Source organism: Phalacrocorax aristotelis, chromosome 13 (assembly GCF_949628215.1).
Source record: "Phalacrocorax aristotelis chromosome 13, bGulAri2.1, whole genome shotgun sequence".
Classification (NCBI taxonomy): Eukaryota; Metazoa; Chordata; class Aves; order Suliformes; family Phalacrocoracidae; genus Phalacrocorax; species Phalacrocorax aristotelis.
Window position 1 is genome coordinate 9,010,530 of NC_134288.1, and position 16,451 is coordinate 9,026,980.

Sequence of the window (16,451 nt, forward strand, 5' to 3'; positions counted from 1 at the left end):
TTCCTGGAACCATTCACATTTGTTAAAAGCTCCTCAGTTTCTCTGGCGTGAGAGATGCTGGGGGGGACGACGCGGGGGGCGGCCCTGCAGCTGCTGCCGAAGGTAAGACGTGTTTGAACTGCCCTGGTGCGCCCTGCTGCCTGCGCGCGGGGGCTGCTTGCTGCGGCGCGGGCCGATGGAGGGGACAGGCTTTGGGCTGCCGTGGCCACGTGGCCAGCGCCTGGGCCTCCCTGGCCAGCTGGGTGAGGGAGTGCTGTGATGCCGGGGCGGGGGGGCGGGGGGACCCCTACAGCCACCACTTGCTGCGGGGTCCAGCCCTGTCGGGCCAGGCAAACAGACTTTGCATATGTTAAAACTACGCACAGACCTGGACTTTTCCTACAGTCCCACAGTAACGCCTGCAACTGCCTGGCACTGGGGCCGGCTTTGGAGTGAAGCCCTGGGGAGCAGCAGGGAGCACAGCAGGGCGTGGGGGAACCCAGACACACGTGCAGGTGCTGGGACCAGCTGGGCTGGCCGGTGCCAGGGGCCCGAGAGTCCCCCATGCCCCCCGGTGCAGTGTGGTGAGGGAGCAAGGAGGGGACAAGGGGTGGGCTGGCTCCTCCATGCCTGGGCCAAGAGCAGGCGCTGGTGCCCCAGGGGTCAGCAGCACCCACACAGCTCCAGCAGCCGGAGAGCAGCTCCAGCTCATGATGCACATGGTGGGACATCTGCTGAGCTCTGGCCACTGCAGCTCCATGCCGTGACCGCTGCGCAAGCACCAGGAGAGCACCAGGGCAGAGAGAGCCTGGAGTCAGTGGGAAGGGGTACAGGGAGCACCCCCTACCCAACCGAGGCTGGGACTCGTGCTGTCACAGGATTGCTCCCAGTTTCCGGGGTGCTCCAGCACCCAATCCCCCCGCAGCTGCCCCCCCACCCTCTGCCCCCTCCAAACCATCACGCTGCATCTCCGCAAGCTTAACCCACGGCCTCCAGAGACGGGTGGCACTGAGGCAGCAGCAAGGTGGGGCTGTCTGGGCCCATCCTGGCGAGGGGCAGCTGGTGGGGCAGCGCTGTGGGAGGCAGCCCCGGGTGCTGCTGGAGGTGGGGAGAGGAGTGTCCGGCTAGGAAAGCGTGCTGGTGGCCTCTCTCTTCTCCCAGAGCCTCCATGGGGAGGCAGGGCGCAAGTGGCAGGCGGTCACAGGGCACAGATGCATCCAGCCAAGCTCTGTGCAGGGGTTGCAGCACGGTGGGGCCGGGCGCCCATCTCGGCACAGCCACCCTCCTGCCTGGCCAGGAGCTGCAAGCAGCAGTGCTGGGGCTGGCGACAGGGCTGGCCCTGCCAGGGACCCGCGGTGGCAGCAGCGCTGGGCTCTGGTGCTCAGTCCGCAGTACAGTGTATATATTTATATATAAACAAGGACAGCAGTGCTGTGATGTTGCAATGAGGAACAGCTGCTCTGATGCTGGATGCTCCCGGAAGATCTGGTGCTGCAGTTCGAATGGAGAGATCAGGGGCCAAAGCCAGGTGAAGTTTCTGCACACCGGCTGCCATCAGGCCTTCCCTCCTCCCCTCCAGGAGCACGGTGCAAAGGGGTGGCGGGGCTCTCAGCGTGCAGACAAACCTCTCTTGCGCGCCATGTTTCAGGAGTAGATGGTGATGACCTCCCGGCCCCCACCACGCACCAGGAGCACTCGGTCCAGGTGCTCCGTCAGCACCTCCAGGAACTCCATGTCTGCTCAGCTGTCAAGGAGGACCAGAGCTGTGGTGGTGCAACGGGGACAGCCCGTGCCATCCCTGCCCGGAACTGCACCTGGGGAGCTGAACCTGTGCCATGACACGCCTGCACCAGAGCTGGGAGCTGGTGGGGTCAGGCCTGAAACAAGGGGCCAGGGGAGCCCACCCGCACTGGTGTCAGATGATGGGGACTGTGGCTGAGCCCAACCCAAGCAGGCAGCCAAGCTTCACGGAGCTCTGCCTGCACCGCTGCAATGTGCCATCACACTCACACGTGTGGCCCCTACCACCCGTCCCACATGTGTCACCTCCGCCAGACAGGCAAGTTGGTGCTAACAACTGCTCTTGGACCCATCTGGGGGCAGGAGGCATGGAGAGGTCTGGGATCAGGCACTGGACCTGTGCCCTGACACTTGCCTACAAGATCCACCAGCCTTGGGAGAATCGCGGCCCCCTGGCCACCAGTTCCCTCCCCCCCAAAGAGGGGTCTTGGTGCCAGCCCTGAGGCAGCAGCCCTGCTGGAAGGATACAGTTTTCATCCCCTTTCCGGTTGCGGGGAGGCCCTGGCATGTTCAGCAGGACCAGCTTGGCATCCTGGGACTTCTTCACAATCACCTCATTGAGCTTCACGGCTGTGTGCATCCTCCGCACGTTGGACTGGTTCCTGGGGGTGACAGCACGTGTGGACATAGAGACAGGCATAGACAGCCTCCAGTGCCACACTGGACCCAAGGGGCCACAGCGCGGGCTGGCCTCCTGCCCCAGAGGGGTCCAGGGCTGAGCTGCAGCATGAGCTCGGGGAGCAGCAAGCTTTGCCTGGCACGACTGCTGGTGAATCCGAGCCCGCACCCATGGCCATGACCTGCAGGGCCATGCATGGTGCCCACAGGCAGCAGCACACTGTGACTCCTGGGGGCCAAGCCATGGGGGAGTGAGCAAGAGCAGACGGTGTGAGCGTCACCACCGGTGCCCGAGCCCAAGCTTGCAGGACGCTGCCGGCAGCGTAACAGGGCAGACAGGGAGCACGTGGCGCGGGCACCGCATGGTGCACAGTCTGCGCGGGGCTGGCAGCCGCAGCCCCCACACGTTGCCTGGGTGAGCAGTCTAGCACCGTGGTGGCAGCAGCTGTTGCAGCACACCAAGCCACCCTTGTGCACGGGGGCAACCCCGATGGCTCCGAGCACGTTGCCCCATGAGTGGTGGCCAAGCTCCCCCCACCCTGGGACCCAGCACCCAGCCAAACCCAGACTTACAGGTTCTCCCACTCCCTGCCAGGAGCACCACGGGGCCAGGTGGGGGGAGAGAGAGAGAGAGAGAGAAGAGGTGAGTGCTGGGTGTGCACCCCGAGTCTCCACAGTGCACACTGCCCAGGCACTCCGTTCCTTGGCAGCACGGGTCTGCGCAGGGACCCCACCCCACCTCCCACCCAGACCCTCCACAGGGACAAACTCAGGGCACCCAGGCTGCTGGACCCTCTTCAGAGCAAGGACTGAGCCAGCGCTGCCAGGGCCCTGCCTGCACCCGCCTGGCCAGGGCAGGCAGGGGTGGCCGGGGCACGGGTGGGACAGGGTGGCAGCATGGGGGGCCGTACGGCTTCATGTTGAAGAAGTCCTTGATGCCCTCGGGGCTCACGGGGCTCTTGCTCTTGTTCTTCTCTGCGACAGACTTCTCCTTGGTCCAGGTGAGATGCACCTTCTCAGGAGCCGTCTCCACCTCATCACCAGGGGACTGGGAGCTGCTGGAGAAGGCGGTGGCATTTTTGTCATGGATGAGCTGGACCTGTATAGAGAAGAGGGGAATAGTGGGCAAGGGCCAGGGTCCACCACCTGCCCGGGCCCCGTCGTGGCACAGTGCCTCACCTCCTCCTCCGGCTTCTCCTCAGCATCTCCCACCTGCTCCTCAGGGACGCTAAGGCGCAGGCGCGTGTTGGCCGGGTTCTTGCGCCGGATGGAGCCGCGGGACTCGTCTGTGATGCTCTGGATCTGTGCAGGACAGGATCAGCCAAGGGAGCGGGGGAGAAGAGGGCTTAGCTGGGCAGACCCCAGCCTGCAGCCCCAGCTCCACGACAGGATGAGTGCGCAGAGCCATAGGGCAGCTTGACTGGTGGCACAGCCACCAAAGGGACCAGATCCCACCCAGACTGTCCTGCATCCTCACCTCTCGCTCCCGCTCATTCTTGGTGAGGTGCATTTGCTTGAGGATCTGGGAGCGCTGCTCCATCACTAGAGTCTTCTCGTAGGTGTAGGCGGAGATGTCGCTCTCATGCTGGGGGGGGGGAAGGGGGAACAGGAGAAACCATGGAGGAGGGTAAGCTGCCTGGCCCTGCATGCCCCTGTGGATGGACCCACATGTCCCCATGGTGCTGTGTCCCCTGTGGTGCTGCGTGTCCCTGTTGTGCTGTGTCCCCTTTGTGCTTGTCCCCATGGTGCTGCAGTGTCCCCGTGGTGGTGTGACCCCTGTGGTGCTGTGTGCCCCTGTGGAACTGCATGCCCCTCCCCATGGTGCTGAGTCCCCCGTGGCAGGGTCTGTCTGGCTCTCCCACACACAGCATCCCAGACTGTCACATGCCCCTGTCCTAGCACTCACCATCTCCACCACCTCCACCTCCGCAGTGATGCGCAGGTGGTACAGGAATGTGGTCAGGTCCTTCTTCATCTGGATGCTGTTGTCGTCCATCTGCGCCACCGTGAAGATACGCATCTTGCACTTGCGCCAGACCTGAGGGAGGGAGGCATGGGCATGGCTTGGCAGGGATGGCCCCAACCCCCTGCCCCATGTCCCAGGGCCTGAGCTACCTTGTGGTGCCGCAGCAGGAAAGGCAGAAGCATGAGCATCCCCCCATCGTGGACAATCCACCAGACGTCAATGTGGCCCTCTGAGAATCGCTCTTGGTTGCCCGGGAACATGGCGACATTCTTGGCCACCAGCAAGGCCAGGTGCCCAGCTGTGGTCTCTCGCACCAGCTCTGGGAGGGGAAGGGCCACGTCAGCTGGGGTGGCTCACAGCCCAACCCCAGCCCAGCGGCACCCTCTCTCCGTGCTGCCTACCGATGAAGTTCCTCCAGGTCTGGTGGTCCTCCTTCTGGCGCCAGCTGCGGGGCCAGCCCACCAGCACTGTGTTGTGCTGCAGCCCGCCCAGCCCACTGGACTGGATGAGGTGGGACATGCCATCCCGCAGGTTGGAGGAGATCACCACCTGGCAAAAGCCCTTCACCTTCTCTGCTTCCATCAGGCGACGGATGGACTGGTGGCAGGAGAGGACGGTCAGGGGCCACAGGGCCTGGGGATGGGTGCCTGCCACAGGCGTGGTGGCCACCAGCACGGCAGCAGCACCCCGGTCAGGCGGGGTGCAGGGTGTGGGGTGCAGGGTGTGGGGTGCAGGGTGTGGGGTGCAGGCCCTTGCGGGGTGCCCAGGTCTCCGTGCCTCACGGCAGGCTGGCGGTTCTGGGCTGGGAGGGGTGAGGCCCGGCAGCGAGCAGAGCTGGCGCACAGCTCTGCACCGTGCCGAGTGGAGGGTGTCTCCGTGCCAGGGCTCTGATGGGTGGCAGAGCAGCAATTAGAGTTATTTACTCAGAGAAATTATAACATGTCTGCATGGGAGAGAAACTGTTTGCTTCTGAGGGCTTAATCTCATTAATGTGCTGACCGGCTGGTACAGAGGTGCAGGGAATGGGGAGGGCTCTCACTCTGGCGGGGAAAGGATCCCGTCTCCCACCCTGCCGGGCACCAGGGCCACGGGGGCCATGGAGGCTGTGGGGTCTGTGGGGAAGGTCAGGGGTGCAGCGGGCGCAGGGCAGCTGAGGGGCTGCTCAGCCCAGCCGCACAGCAGCCCCTGGCCAGGCGCCATGCCATGCTGTGCTGTGCCATGCCATACCATGCCAAGCCCTGCAGCAGCTGGCCAAGATGGACCAGTGCCAGACTGCCAGACTGGTGCTGGTGTCTCTGGTGTCTGGGGAGGGGGGCAGGGGTCCAGAGGTCCCTGTGGTGCCCTGAGCCCCGGTGAAGCACGGAGTCTCTGAGTGTGCTCAGTGCCACCCTGGAGCGCTCCCAGCCAGCTGGGGACGCCAGCCCTGGCCACGGGGCAGAAATGCCACCGAGCTCCTGGGGATGGCTGCAGGTTCCCGCTGCTGGCAGAACCTGGCCCAGCACAGGCGGTGGCCCCAGTGCAGGAAGCTCTCACCTCCTCTGCCCTCTGCGCCTGCGGGTGGTTATCCAGGAAGGTCCCTTCCAGCACGGAGGCCACGATGGTGAGGCCCTTGCCAGCCTTGAGCTGCGACGTGAAGGACAGGAGCTGCGGGTGCACCACATTCTGCTCCTGATCCCCACGGACCAGGACCAGCAGCTGTGGCCTGGAAGGACGGTCCTGCAGTCAGCACCTGCACCCTGGCCTCCCCCAGCCCACCGCCCCCCAGCCCGGCCTCACCTCCAGTTCTTGGTGTGTGGGGGACCCTCCTCCAGCCGCAGCAGGGCATAGCGGGCTGCGCTCAGGGACAGCCCCCGGATCCCATCGCCCCACTCCTTCTCTGCCCTGCAGGAACCGGCAGCACGTAAGGGATGCCCATGGGTCCAGCCATGGAGCTCTGTGCCAGCGCCCCGGAGCATCCCGGGAGGAGCATCCCAGGGGAGCTGAGCAGCCCACACCGAGGGTCTGAGGGGCTGCTGTCTGTGGTGGGCAGGGCCTGTGGCCCCACAGCTGCCCTTACCCACGGTACTCGATGTATTTGTAGATGAGGCCGGCAATCAGCATGGCAACCAGCGCGTAGTACCAGGAGCAGATGAACATCAGTGCAAGGCAGAGGCTCATGCCCAGGAAGGACAGGGTCCTGTGGAGAGCACTGCGCCGTCAGCGCACCCCAACCCCCACAGCCGTGCCAGGGTCCCTGGCCTGGGGTGGCCCAGGGGGTGGCAGAAAACCCTGTCCCATCCATTCCCATCCCATCCCATCCTGTCCCAGCTTACCAGTGATAGTAGCGGAAGCGGGGCCGCCAGTTGGGTGTCCGCAGCAGTGTCTGCACCGCACACGCCAGGTTGACAAACATGTAGCACATGAGGAAAAACCTGTAGGAGAGAGCAGAGGCTGAGCCAGGCATGCTGGGCTGGACTGGGGCCACAGCCAAGCCCTACTGCACATCCCAGCCCCGGGGTGGCCAGTGCTGGAGCAAGCCCTGCCAACAGACAGGGGAGCTGGGGCTGTGGAGCAACCAGGACACAATGCTGGCTCAGGAGGATCCCTGGGCTCCCTGTGGGGCTCCCCTCTTCCCAGGCAGGGGCCAGGGCAGTGGGGGCATCCATCCCCTGCCCCCAAGGAGCAGAAACCCCCACACACCACCCGCCTGGCCGGGGCGATGGGGCACGGGCCCATCCGCCACTCGCGAAGGTGCGGGTGGACAGAGCATGCTGCCTACATGGAGAGGATGGGAGCCACCTCGTCCAGGGAGGCGATCAGGATCCCGATCTCGCAGATGCAGGCTGTGAGCAGCAGGGCCCAGGTCGGCTCCCCGTTGGCTTTGCCGTGGCCAAAGACCTGGAAGCAGGGAGGGTGGAAAGGGACATATCAGGGCTCTGTGATGCCAGTGCCACACAGCCCTGGGTGAGGGTCCTCAGCACAGCCCGATGGGGCTGGACCCTGCCATGCACCCAGTCCTGGCCAGGAGCAGGGACCAAGTGCACCAGGGCCACAGGAGCTCTGCCACGAGCTGGCACACATCCTGAGCTGGGTCCCACTGGGGAGCAGTCCCAGGGCCAGCAGGACTGGCTCCCACTGCTGGTACAGCCTCGTTCCCAGCAGACCCCCCCGGGCCCTTCCTGCACCCAGAGCAGCCCCTGTCCCCCTGGGATCCCCACCCAGGAACACCTGGCCACAGCCAGCATGGAGTTGGGCACCCCATGTCTGGGATGGACATGCTGCTGGTAAAGAGCAGCTCCTCCTGCAGCTGCAGGGACACTCGGGAGGCCGGGATGCTAGGGCGGGCGCTGGGGGCACGTGTCCAGATTCATTAGAGGGTGCGGGCGGCACGAGTGAGCGAGAGCTCAGGCAAGGGCTGGCAGGGTGAAGGAGGAAGGATAAAATTAGCCTGCTCTTCCCTGGGGGGAGATGTCGGGTTGGATTTGGAGAGATGAGGTTGTGAGAACGCGTCTTCAGAGAGCAGATAAAATATGAAGCGGCACGGCAGCAGGGGGAGGGGATCCTGACCTTTCCCAGCTCTCTCCTCCCACCAACACCACGGCCAAACCCACCATAGCTGCCAGTGCCAGCAGGACGAGGGCAGGGTACCTGGGCTGCTCCGGCAGGCAGCGGTGCCAGGAGGAGGCAGCACGGGCAGCATGGGTCCCTGCTGATCTCCCATGCTGATGGGAGCTGTGGCTGTGGTGGGTGTGGGTGCTTGGGGCCAGCTGTGCTGGGCTCGGGGGATGCCTACCCTGAGGAAGGGCACAATCCCGTCCCTGGAGATTGCTTGCAGGAGGCGGGGGGCTCCGGTGAGGCTCTGCAGCCCAGCCCCACACGTGGAGAAGAAGGAGCCGATGACAATGACCCACGGGGACGGCCACGCCAGGGTGCCAACCACCAAGTTCCCATTGACAGCTTCACCAAACCTGCAGGGCACCAGCATCACCCGCAGCTCTGTCCCGTAGCCAAGCCCTGAGAGCACCAGCACCATGGCGGCACAACCCAGCCCCACAGGCAGGTTGGCCACTGAGGGACACCACTGTGGGGGGACTGGACTGGAGGCAGGCCCTGCCCTGACTGCTGATAGCCATCGCCCCCCACACAGGGTGAGCAAGGGAGAGGGGGCTCAGGTAGCTGGTGTCCATCCCCACCCCCCACCCATGACTCTGGGGAGAACAAGGGGGAGGTGTGGGACAGGGGCTCCCCATCCCCTGTGCTGGGAGGAGGCCGGTGGTGGCTGCATGCAGTCGGATCCCATTCATGTTGGTGCTGGCGACCCAGAAGTGTCACCTGCCGCGTGCAGTGAGCTGGGCTGCCCCAGATACACAGGCAGCACAGGCAGCCCTGCCTGTTGACAAACAAGCACACTGCCTGCAGCCCTGGAGCGGGAGGAAGAACTGTGGATGTGCAGCAAAACCTGGAGTGGGGAGCTCAGGGCCAAACACAAGCCCCCAATGCCTGTTATAAGCTTGGCCACCACTGAGAGACCCCTGCAACCCAGTGCTCTCAACCCGGGACCCCCACGGACCCTCCAGTGCCACTCCATCCACCCAGTGTGTCCCAGCTGCAGCCCCTGTGCCCATCTCCCCCCAGGGCTGCCCCTGCCCCAGCCTGCCTGTTCCCAGGGCCTGCTCCTGGGGGGCTACCAGCTTCCCCCCATGCTGGCCCCACACGACCCTGGGACACTCACTTGTCACGCAGGACGACCCCCTCAATGCACGCCCCAAAGAGGACAACAGAGCTGATATCTGCCAGGTGGTCAAGGAGAGCCAGGAGAATGCAGAGTCCCACCCGCCCACCTGCCCATCCCCCACCAGCAGGGTTCCGGTACCCCCATCCCAGCCTGGCAGGGCACCCAAGCCAGCCTGCCTTGCACAGCAAGCCCACCTGCCCTCAGCCCCATGACTCAGGCTCAGGCAAGCCCTGAAGGATACAGACAGCAGAGGTGGTGGCGATGGCCAGGATGGTGCCCGTGGGGATGGACTTCTGGGCATCCCGCAGGTCTCCGGAGCGGTTGGAGCCAGCCATGATGCCTGGGGAAAGAGGGGACAGTGCCACCGTGGGCCGAGCTGCAGCCCTTGCCCGTCCCAGCCGGCAGGATGGTTAATGCTGGGCACCACACAAGCCCTGGGTACGGCAGGGTACTGGCTCCACAGTGTGCCAGGACGGGGAGCGGGCACACAGCACCCAGCCCGATCCCTGCATCCTCCCAGCACTTCCCCCACCCCGAGCTGCAGCCTGAGGCCACTCAAGGATTAGGCTCAAAACGCTCTTAAGTAACTTGTCTCATTAGCCCCTAATTAGCTCAAGCAGGGATGGTGACTGCAGCAGTGACAGGGACAGAGTTCAGCCCTGGTGATGCTCTGGGAAGGCAGGAGGCCAGGCTGGGACATGGCTGGCACTGGCAGGTCCGGCACAGCCCGAGGGACAACCCGTGCTCCCACTGCGGCAGTGGCCAGGGTGGCCGTCCCACTGCTCCCAGCAGGGCAGGACCCCACAGTCAGAACGCAGCCACCTGTACCTCAGCCCGTGTCACTCAGGGGACATGCACCATGCAAAAAATGGGTCCTGCCAGTAAGTGGGTGCCTGGTGGGAGGGTGCCAGGGGCCATGTGCCAAGCAGCGTCACAGGGGCTGTCCAGTACCGGACCCTGCCAGTGATTGTAGTGCCTGGGACAGCCTGGGGGTCCCACCGGCTCTGGGGCACTGGCATAGCTGCAGGCAGGACCCAGGCGGCTGTGCCCCACAGCATCGCTTCAGTGGGACTGGCGGGTGGGGGGGGGGCGCTCCTCCACCCCCGGGGAGCTATAAATACTGGAGCCACAGGACGTCAGCACGGCGCCCAAGCGGTACCATCAGATCTGGAGCGTGGGCGGCTGCGTGGGAGGCACAGGCTGTGATCCACCCCCACGCTGCCGCCGCCGCGCCCAGCATGGGGGGCGAGCACACGTGGGGCTCTGCAGGAGCACACCCGGCCGCATGTGCGCCAGCCGGTGCCCCACAGAACGCAAGCGGGGCCGGCGGCAGCTCCCACCTGTGACCGAGGGGAAGTAGATGCCGACAAGCAGGGTGAAGTAGGAGGTCATGTCGCTGAAGACATACGGTTGGTCCATGTCCACTGGGGTGTCAGGGGGGCTCACGGAGGGCAGCCCCCGCTTCTCCACGATCACGCCCTTGGTCAGGTATGAGCTCCAGAGGTTCTCTGCAAGGAGGCAGGAGACCAGGCACCACCGCCGGCGTGAGGAGGTGCCGGAGACCTGCCCGCACTTGGCACAGCACCCTCCTGCCCCGCAGCCCAAATGGATGGAGCACGGGGGCATCCAGCGCTGCCTCCCCCTGCCCTGGCCTCACTGAGAGCCAGCACAGCCGCTGGCATCTGTCAGGCAAGGGACGGGGTGTCCCTAGCCCGTCACAGACACGCAGAAACACCCAGCCTGGGGACAGGCCCCACAGCATGGGTGGGCGACCAGAACAGGTCCGTCCTGCTGCTGGCACTGTCCCTGCGAGATACTGGAGCAGCTGACATGGGATTGCGGTAGCAAATAATTAAGAGGGTAATATAATTAATGCTGATCAACACAGGTTTAAGGAAAGTGGATCGTGTCAAAGTAACTTGATAATGTTTTTGATGGGATTACGAGTGTGGGGCTGATGTAACAGGCTTAGTGTCCCTCCACGTGCTGCCTTGGCCACAGATTGCGGTGAGAAACTGGAGCAGCAGAGAGCAGCCAGCGCCCGCGCACATCGGGGAGAGGCCGACCGCCCTCGGCCCAACATTGCAAAGGGGCAGCTGAGCGGGTCCAAAAGGGCCCCTCAACTCCCGACACTGAGCACCCGTCTCCAGCCGCATGACCTCCCCGACCGCTCTCAGGTGACAGATGGGGCTGGCAGCCCTCACCAACACAGCCCTGCCTGGCTTATCCTCTCGGAAAGGCATCTTTCTCCCCACAGGGAGACCCAGCACCTGGGACACAGCTAGCCTCAGCCGCCTCTCCCAGGGCCACACAGTGACACCCTGCCTTGAGATGCTGCCAGCCATGTCACCCTTGCCACCAGCCGCCTCAGAGCCGGGTCCCGGCTCTGCCCTGCGTGCCCCAGATGCAGGACCATTTGCTGTCTGCTGCCCTGACAAAGACTGGCCGGGCCAGGCCAAGCGTCCACGTCCCCTCCCTGGGAGGACCATCACCAGCAGGAGCATACTGTACGCAGCAGCCAGGGTCTCCTTATCTGCCCTGGGATGCCATTGGGAGCCTCCCGAACACGCAGCGAATGCACTCCACCACATCACCGTGACACAGCCTGGCAGCCATAGCCCTAAGTGCCATGTGCTTAGCAAAGTCCGAACTCCCATGCCTGGGTCCCCGCAGCCACCACAGCAGGGACAGGCTGGAGCAGGCCCGCAGCCCCCCTGGCACAATCTCGGCCTCGGCACCCGGTGGAGGCACAGCTGGGGCTAACCTGCAGCAAAAGCCAGCCATGTCCGGACACCCCAGTCCCTGCCCTGCTCCGCAGGACCTACCAGAGACAGAGCCACTGCGAGCTCACCGTGTGCACCCGGCGTGCAGCATGACCAGCACAGCCGCCACCCCAACACCCAGCATGGCATCGCAGGAGCACCCAGCCCAGCTGCTGCACCAGGGAAGGGCTGACCCTGATCGTGGCTCCACAGACAGGGAAGCCTGACAGGGTGCTGCGTCCTGAGCCCCAACACCAGCCCCAGCATGGGAGTGCCCAGAGCAGGTCCTACCACCACAGCCCCACAGAGCAGGGGTCTGCAAACGCCCTCTGAGCATGGCACTGAACATTGGCCTCCACCGCCCACTGTGGAATGTGAGCACCTGGAAAATGTACCAGCAGCTCTGGAAAAACAGGTCAAAAGTGGCTCCTCCCATCAAATTCACGAGTTTTTCTGCGGCCCTGGCTAGTCTCCTGCCGTGGCTGTGACCGCAGCAGCAAAGTGCCCCCAAGGGGCCATCGCTTCTCGCAAAACCTCAGATCAATACCAGCCTTTCCTAAGGCCAAGAGGAAACAGAGGGAGGATTTATTCCCCCTCAGCCTTTGGGCATCCTTCGGAGCCGTCCTGTTGTGGTCTGGCTGGCACAGACTGTGTGCAGGCGGCTGCAGCACCCAGCTCAGTCGCGCAGTGCAGGAGTCCGTCCTGCTCCCTCGCACAGTGTGAGCATGGCTCACTATGCTCGAGGGGCAGAACAGCCCATGGCAGGGATCACCTGCGTGCCCCCTCACTTGGACCCAGCATTGCCCCCTGCCCTGCCTGGCTTGCCCAAGGGACCAGCTGCCCTTGTGCATGATGGACCCTGTGGCACCAGCCCCTCCACCAGCCCTGCCGGTGGAGCTGCCCCGGAGTCACGGCCGCTGTCCCGCCGTGGCTCTCCTGGGGCTTGCCCTGCGCCTCTGCCCCACACCCACATCCCCATGCATCCATCCCCATTCCTCCACCCCTGAGCCTCCATTCCCATGCCGTGCCCACCTTGGATGAGGCCACTGGCAGCGCCGGGGATGCCCTCAATCTCGGTCACATTGTTCATGGTGAAGTACTCATCACAGGTGGCGTTGAGGAAGCGGGAGGTGCAGAAAAGCTCCCAGAGCTTGGAGCCCACCGTCTCGTTCCCCTCCACCACCATCTTGGTGCAGAGGTCGAAGCCATGGCGCGAGAGGGTCCTGTTGCCCAGAAGGCAGATCCTGGGCGAGGAGGGCAGGCACTAAGCCATGCACCTGTGTGCCCTGGCCCCGCCACAACCCCATGGAATGCTGTACTCACGGGAAGCTTGGTGGGTCGAAGGCCGACTTGATGACACCGGCATAGATGGCGAGGATGGAGAGGATGACACAACCCAGGAAGACCAGGGCAAACTTGTTGACGTACTTGACCCCCACAAACACCACGGTGGCCATGCAGGTCAGTACGCAGGTGCCATACACACGCATGTTGTTGAGCATCGCAGCTGCCTCCCCACTGGCATCCTCTGCCTTGAAGATGGCCATGGCCGGGAAGATGTAGGCCTGGGAGAGAGTCATGGCATCACTGCCCAGCTACGGCCCCACAGAGGGGACCCCAGGAAAGGGTCCCTCAGCCCCACTGTAAAGCCTCAGCTCCCTGACAGGCCACAAGGAGCAGACAGCATGGATAGGTGAGGGCAGAGCTGTCCTGCCAGGACCTAAGCCCTTGGCACCGCGTGGGGGGAAGGACCAGGCACATACCAGCAGGATCTCGATGGTGCCCAGGATGTACATGGCGCCGGCAAAGGTGGTGCCCAGGTAGAAACAGAGCCCCACAGCCCCACCAAACTCGGGTCCCAGGGAGCGTGAGATCATGTAGTAGGAGCCACCCGCTGTCAGAAAGAGCAAAGGTGGGTTCCAGCCAGACCCCAGTGGCACCCCCAGCCCTGCCAGGAATCCTGGAGGGCAGAATGGAGCCAGGGCAGCCCTGCACCCTGCTCCAGCAGAGAGCAGGATGCAGTCCCCAGGGACACGGAGCAGCGGGAGCAACCATGCTGGCAGAGCCATTCCCCAGGAGCCCAGCAGCCAGGTGTGATGGCCATGGGGACATGTGTCCCCTGGGACACCAGGCACTGGAGCCCAAGGGATGTGGGCCACGCCCTGCTCCATCCTCCCAGAGGAGCCCTTAGAGCCAGACTGCCAGGATTGATGGTCCTGCTGCAGCAGTAGGATGATAAATAGCTTTAATTGCACTCTATGCTGGGGCTGTCAGTGCTGTGCCCAGCCTGGCAGACCAGCCAGGCGAGTGCAGCTTGCCCACTCACCACTCTCTGGGGCTCTATGGGCCTGGGCATGCTCTGGGCGAAGGCTGCCTAGGGGCACCTGCACAGCCAGACCCCACCAGTGCCTCCCCAGGGGTAGAGTCTGCACAAAGCAGTGTCCTTGCATCTGGTGTGGCTTGGAGAGGCCGGGGGAGAGGCTGCCCCACCACCCAGCCCGTGGCACCCATCCTCCTGACAGCGTGTCTCCCTGGCTTCCCCACGGCCTCGCCAGTCTGGCGGAAGGAGGAGCCGCGGCTAGCGGCTCTCGCTGCCATCTGCACCTCGCAGCTCTGGGGATGGGTGGCGGCTCCAGCTCCACTCTCCCCTGGGTCATAGGGAACCCGCACAGGCTGGTGGCAGAAGGCCAGGGAGCGGCTGGTGGCGACGTCCGCCCTCCCATGCACGGCAGCCCGAGCTCGGCCAGCACAGCCCAGGGAGTGGGACAACCTCAGGGGATGCTCTCTGGGAAAAGCCCTTTGCCACACTTGGCCAGCTTTTCTGGGGTAAAGGGGCCCCCACAGGCATGCGACCCGGCAGAGAGCCACCTCCCCTCACCCCCAGCACGCACACAGACATGGGCTCGGCTCTACCTGGCACCACGCCGTTGGTGGCAATTGCACTCATGGAAATGGCTGTCAGCATTGTCTGTGGGAAGAAACACAGTGTCAGCACCTGGCAGAGCTCCCTCCTCACTGGGGCAGAGGGACAGGGGAGCAAGAAGGGAGAGACGGGGCCATGCTGGGACATGGGGCTCCCCGGGGCCACACTGAGATGTGCCATAGGGCTGGGATGTCTGGGAGGAGAGTTGGATGGATGGATGGATGGATGGATGGATGGATGGATGGATGGATGGATGGGCGGGCAGGGTTGCTGGCCAGCAGTGCAGCTAGGGGGGGCAAGCCTCTTGGAGGGACCAGCAGTGCTGTGAGGGTCTGGGGGGTCCCTGGGCTGCCCAGGATGCTGCCCATGTTCAACCCCCCTAAGCCTCTGCCCTGGGGTCACGGTCCTGGCAGGATGGCCACTGCAGCACAGAGTTCAGGGCCAGGGCAGGGGACCCCCACCACATCCCCCCTGCATAGCATCTATGATCTGGGTCGCCATTTGAGCATCGTTCTGCTGCTGATTCCTTTGAGAAGCTGGAGACTTCTCCTTGCTGTAAGTGGGGCAGGAGCAGGGGCAGGAGCAGGGGCAGGAGCAGGGCGGGGTGGGCCAGCAGCTAGTGCACCTCTCTGCAGCCCAGCCAGCCTGGCTGGTGCCCCCCAGACCCTGGGTGAGGCCAGTGGGGACCCGGCCGGCTCCATCACTCACGCAGGAGCAGCAGAGGAAGACCATGCAGAAGGACTCCATGATGCCGGCGATCCCCACCACCCAGGTGAGGCGCAGGAAGAGAATGACCCCAAAGATGTTCTGGAGGCAGGGCAGGTAGACGCCCATGAAGGTGCCCATCCGTGGGGCCTGCCAAGGGAGCGGGCAGCCGTCAGGGCTCACGGGCCTGGCTGGCAGAGGAGCGAGGTGTCCCGCTCCTCCTGCAACATAGCCAGGGACCCTGGGTGAAACTGTCCCCCCAGCAAGGGCCAAGGGACCCAGCTGTCCCAGGGGCAGCCCATGGCCCAGCACTGCACAGACAGGGGCCAGGAGAAGGGGCTGCATCTGTCTGTGTCCCTCACCTGCACTGGCTTCTTCTTGCCCCCGTCATTGTTCTCAGCCTCCTCATGTTCCCGGCTGCCCTGCGGCAGGTTGGTGTAGTTGGCCAGCCCGCTCAGCAGGGACGAGACCATGGGGCTGGTGTCCATCTCCTCCTGCAGAGAGCAGAGCCCCAGGCCGTGAGGACAGTCCCTCGGGACCCCGGCCATCCCTGTGACCCAGGGACTTTGCCAGATGCCACCCCACTGCCCACCCTGCTGGGCACAGCTGCGGCAGTGGGGGGACCCTGGCCTGGGGCTCTGGCAAGTCCCAGTGCCCAAGGCACAGGTCGGGGTGCTGTGGGACAGCTACCCAGCTCTTCCCTCTCCCCAGGGAGCCTCCCTGCCCCACCACCCATGCGTCCTACCTCAAAGAGGGCCATGTTCTTGCCATCATACTCTTTGCCCTTCTCCAGGTCCGTGCTGTTGATGAAGGGGCTGCTCTCCTTGGGATTGCCATCGCCTGCAGAGACACCACCAGGTCAACCAGGCAGCCCCTGCCCCAGCCCATGTCAGAGCATCCACCCTACTGGGCTGCCACTGTGAGGGGTCACGGCTGCACCCCAGCTCCCACGGGGGGGCTGCCAGAGCCGTGGGCACCATGCTT

The 16,451-nt window shown here is 64.4% G+C and overlaps 1 protein-coding gene across 4 annotated transcripts in view; it reads right to left on the reverse strand.

Moving 5' to 3' along the window:
* Positions 1 to 916: 916 nt before the first annotated feature.
* The window catches only part of SLC12A5 (solute carrier family 12 member 5), a 30,230-nt gene continuing 14,695 nt past the window's right edge, over positions 917 to 16,451 (reverse strand). For 2 of the 4 annotated variants that reach the window (XM_075109113.1, XM_075109117.1), the window contains exons 2-26: positions 16,213 to 16,307; positions 15,830 to 15,961; positions 15,471 to 15,617; positions 14,753 to 14,807; positions 13,603 to 13,733; positions 13,163 to 13,404; positions 12,872 to 13,083; positions 10,418 to 10,585; positions 9,319 to 9,417; positions 9,075 to 9,132; positions 8,136 to 8,310; positions 7,122 to 7,240; positions 6,676 to 6,774; positions 6,420 to 6,539; positions 6,140 to 6,244; positions 5,897 to 6,065; positions 4,765 to 4,960; positions 4,513 to 4,682; positions 4,304 to 4,435; positions 3,875 to 3,982; positions 3,577 to 3,699; positions 3,309 to 3,496; positions 2,971 to 2,985; positions 2,248 to 2,381; positions 917 to 1,715 (exon numbers count right to left, since the gene is read on the reverse strand). In XM_075109113.1, coding sequence (XP_074965214.1) covers positions 1,624 to 1,715; positions 2,248 to 2,381; positions 2,971 to 2,985; positions 3,309 to 3,496; positions 3,577 to 3,699; positions 3,875 to 3,982; positions 4,304 to 4,435; positions 4,513 to 4,682; positions 4,765 to 4,960; positions 5,897 to 6,065; positions 6,140 to 6,244; positions 6,420 to 6,539; positions 6,676 to 6,774; positions 7,122 to 7,240; positions 8,136 to 8,310; positions 9,075 to 9,132; positions 9,319 to 9,417; positions 10,418 to 10,585; positions 12,872 to 13,083; positions 13,163 to 13,404; positions 13,603 to 13,733; positions 14,753 to 14,807; positions 15,471 to 15,617; positions 15,830 to 15,961; positions 16,213 to 16,307 — 3,284 coding nt within the window. In that variant the 3' untranslated portion in view covers positions 917 to 1,623. The remainder of the gene's footprint in view (positions 1,716 to 2,247; positions 2,382 to 2,970; positions 2,986 to 3,308; positions 3,497 to 3,576; positions 3,700 to 3,874; positions 3,983 to 4,303; positions 4,436 to 4,512; positions 4,683 to 4,764; positions 4,961 to 5,896; positions 6,066 to 6,139; positions 6,245 to 6,419; positions 6,540 to 6,675; positions 6,775 to 7,121; positions 7,241 to 8,135; positions 8,311 to 9,074; positions 9,133 to 9,318; positions 9,418 to 10,417; positions 10,586 to 12,871; positions 13,084 to 13,162; positions 13,405 to 13,602; positions 13,734 to 14,752; positions 14,808 to 15,470; positions 15,618 to 15,829; positions 15,962 to 16,212; positions 16,308 to 16,451) is intronic. The other 2 variants (XM_075109114.1, XM_075109116.1) reach the window with 2 other exon arrangements.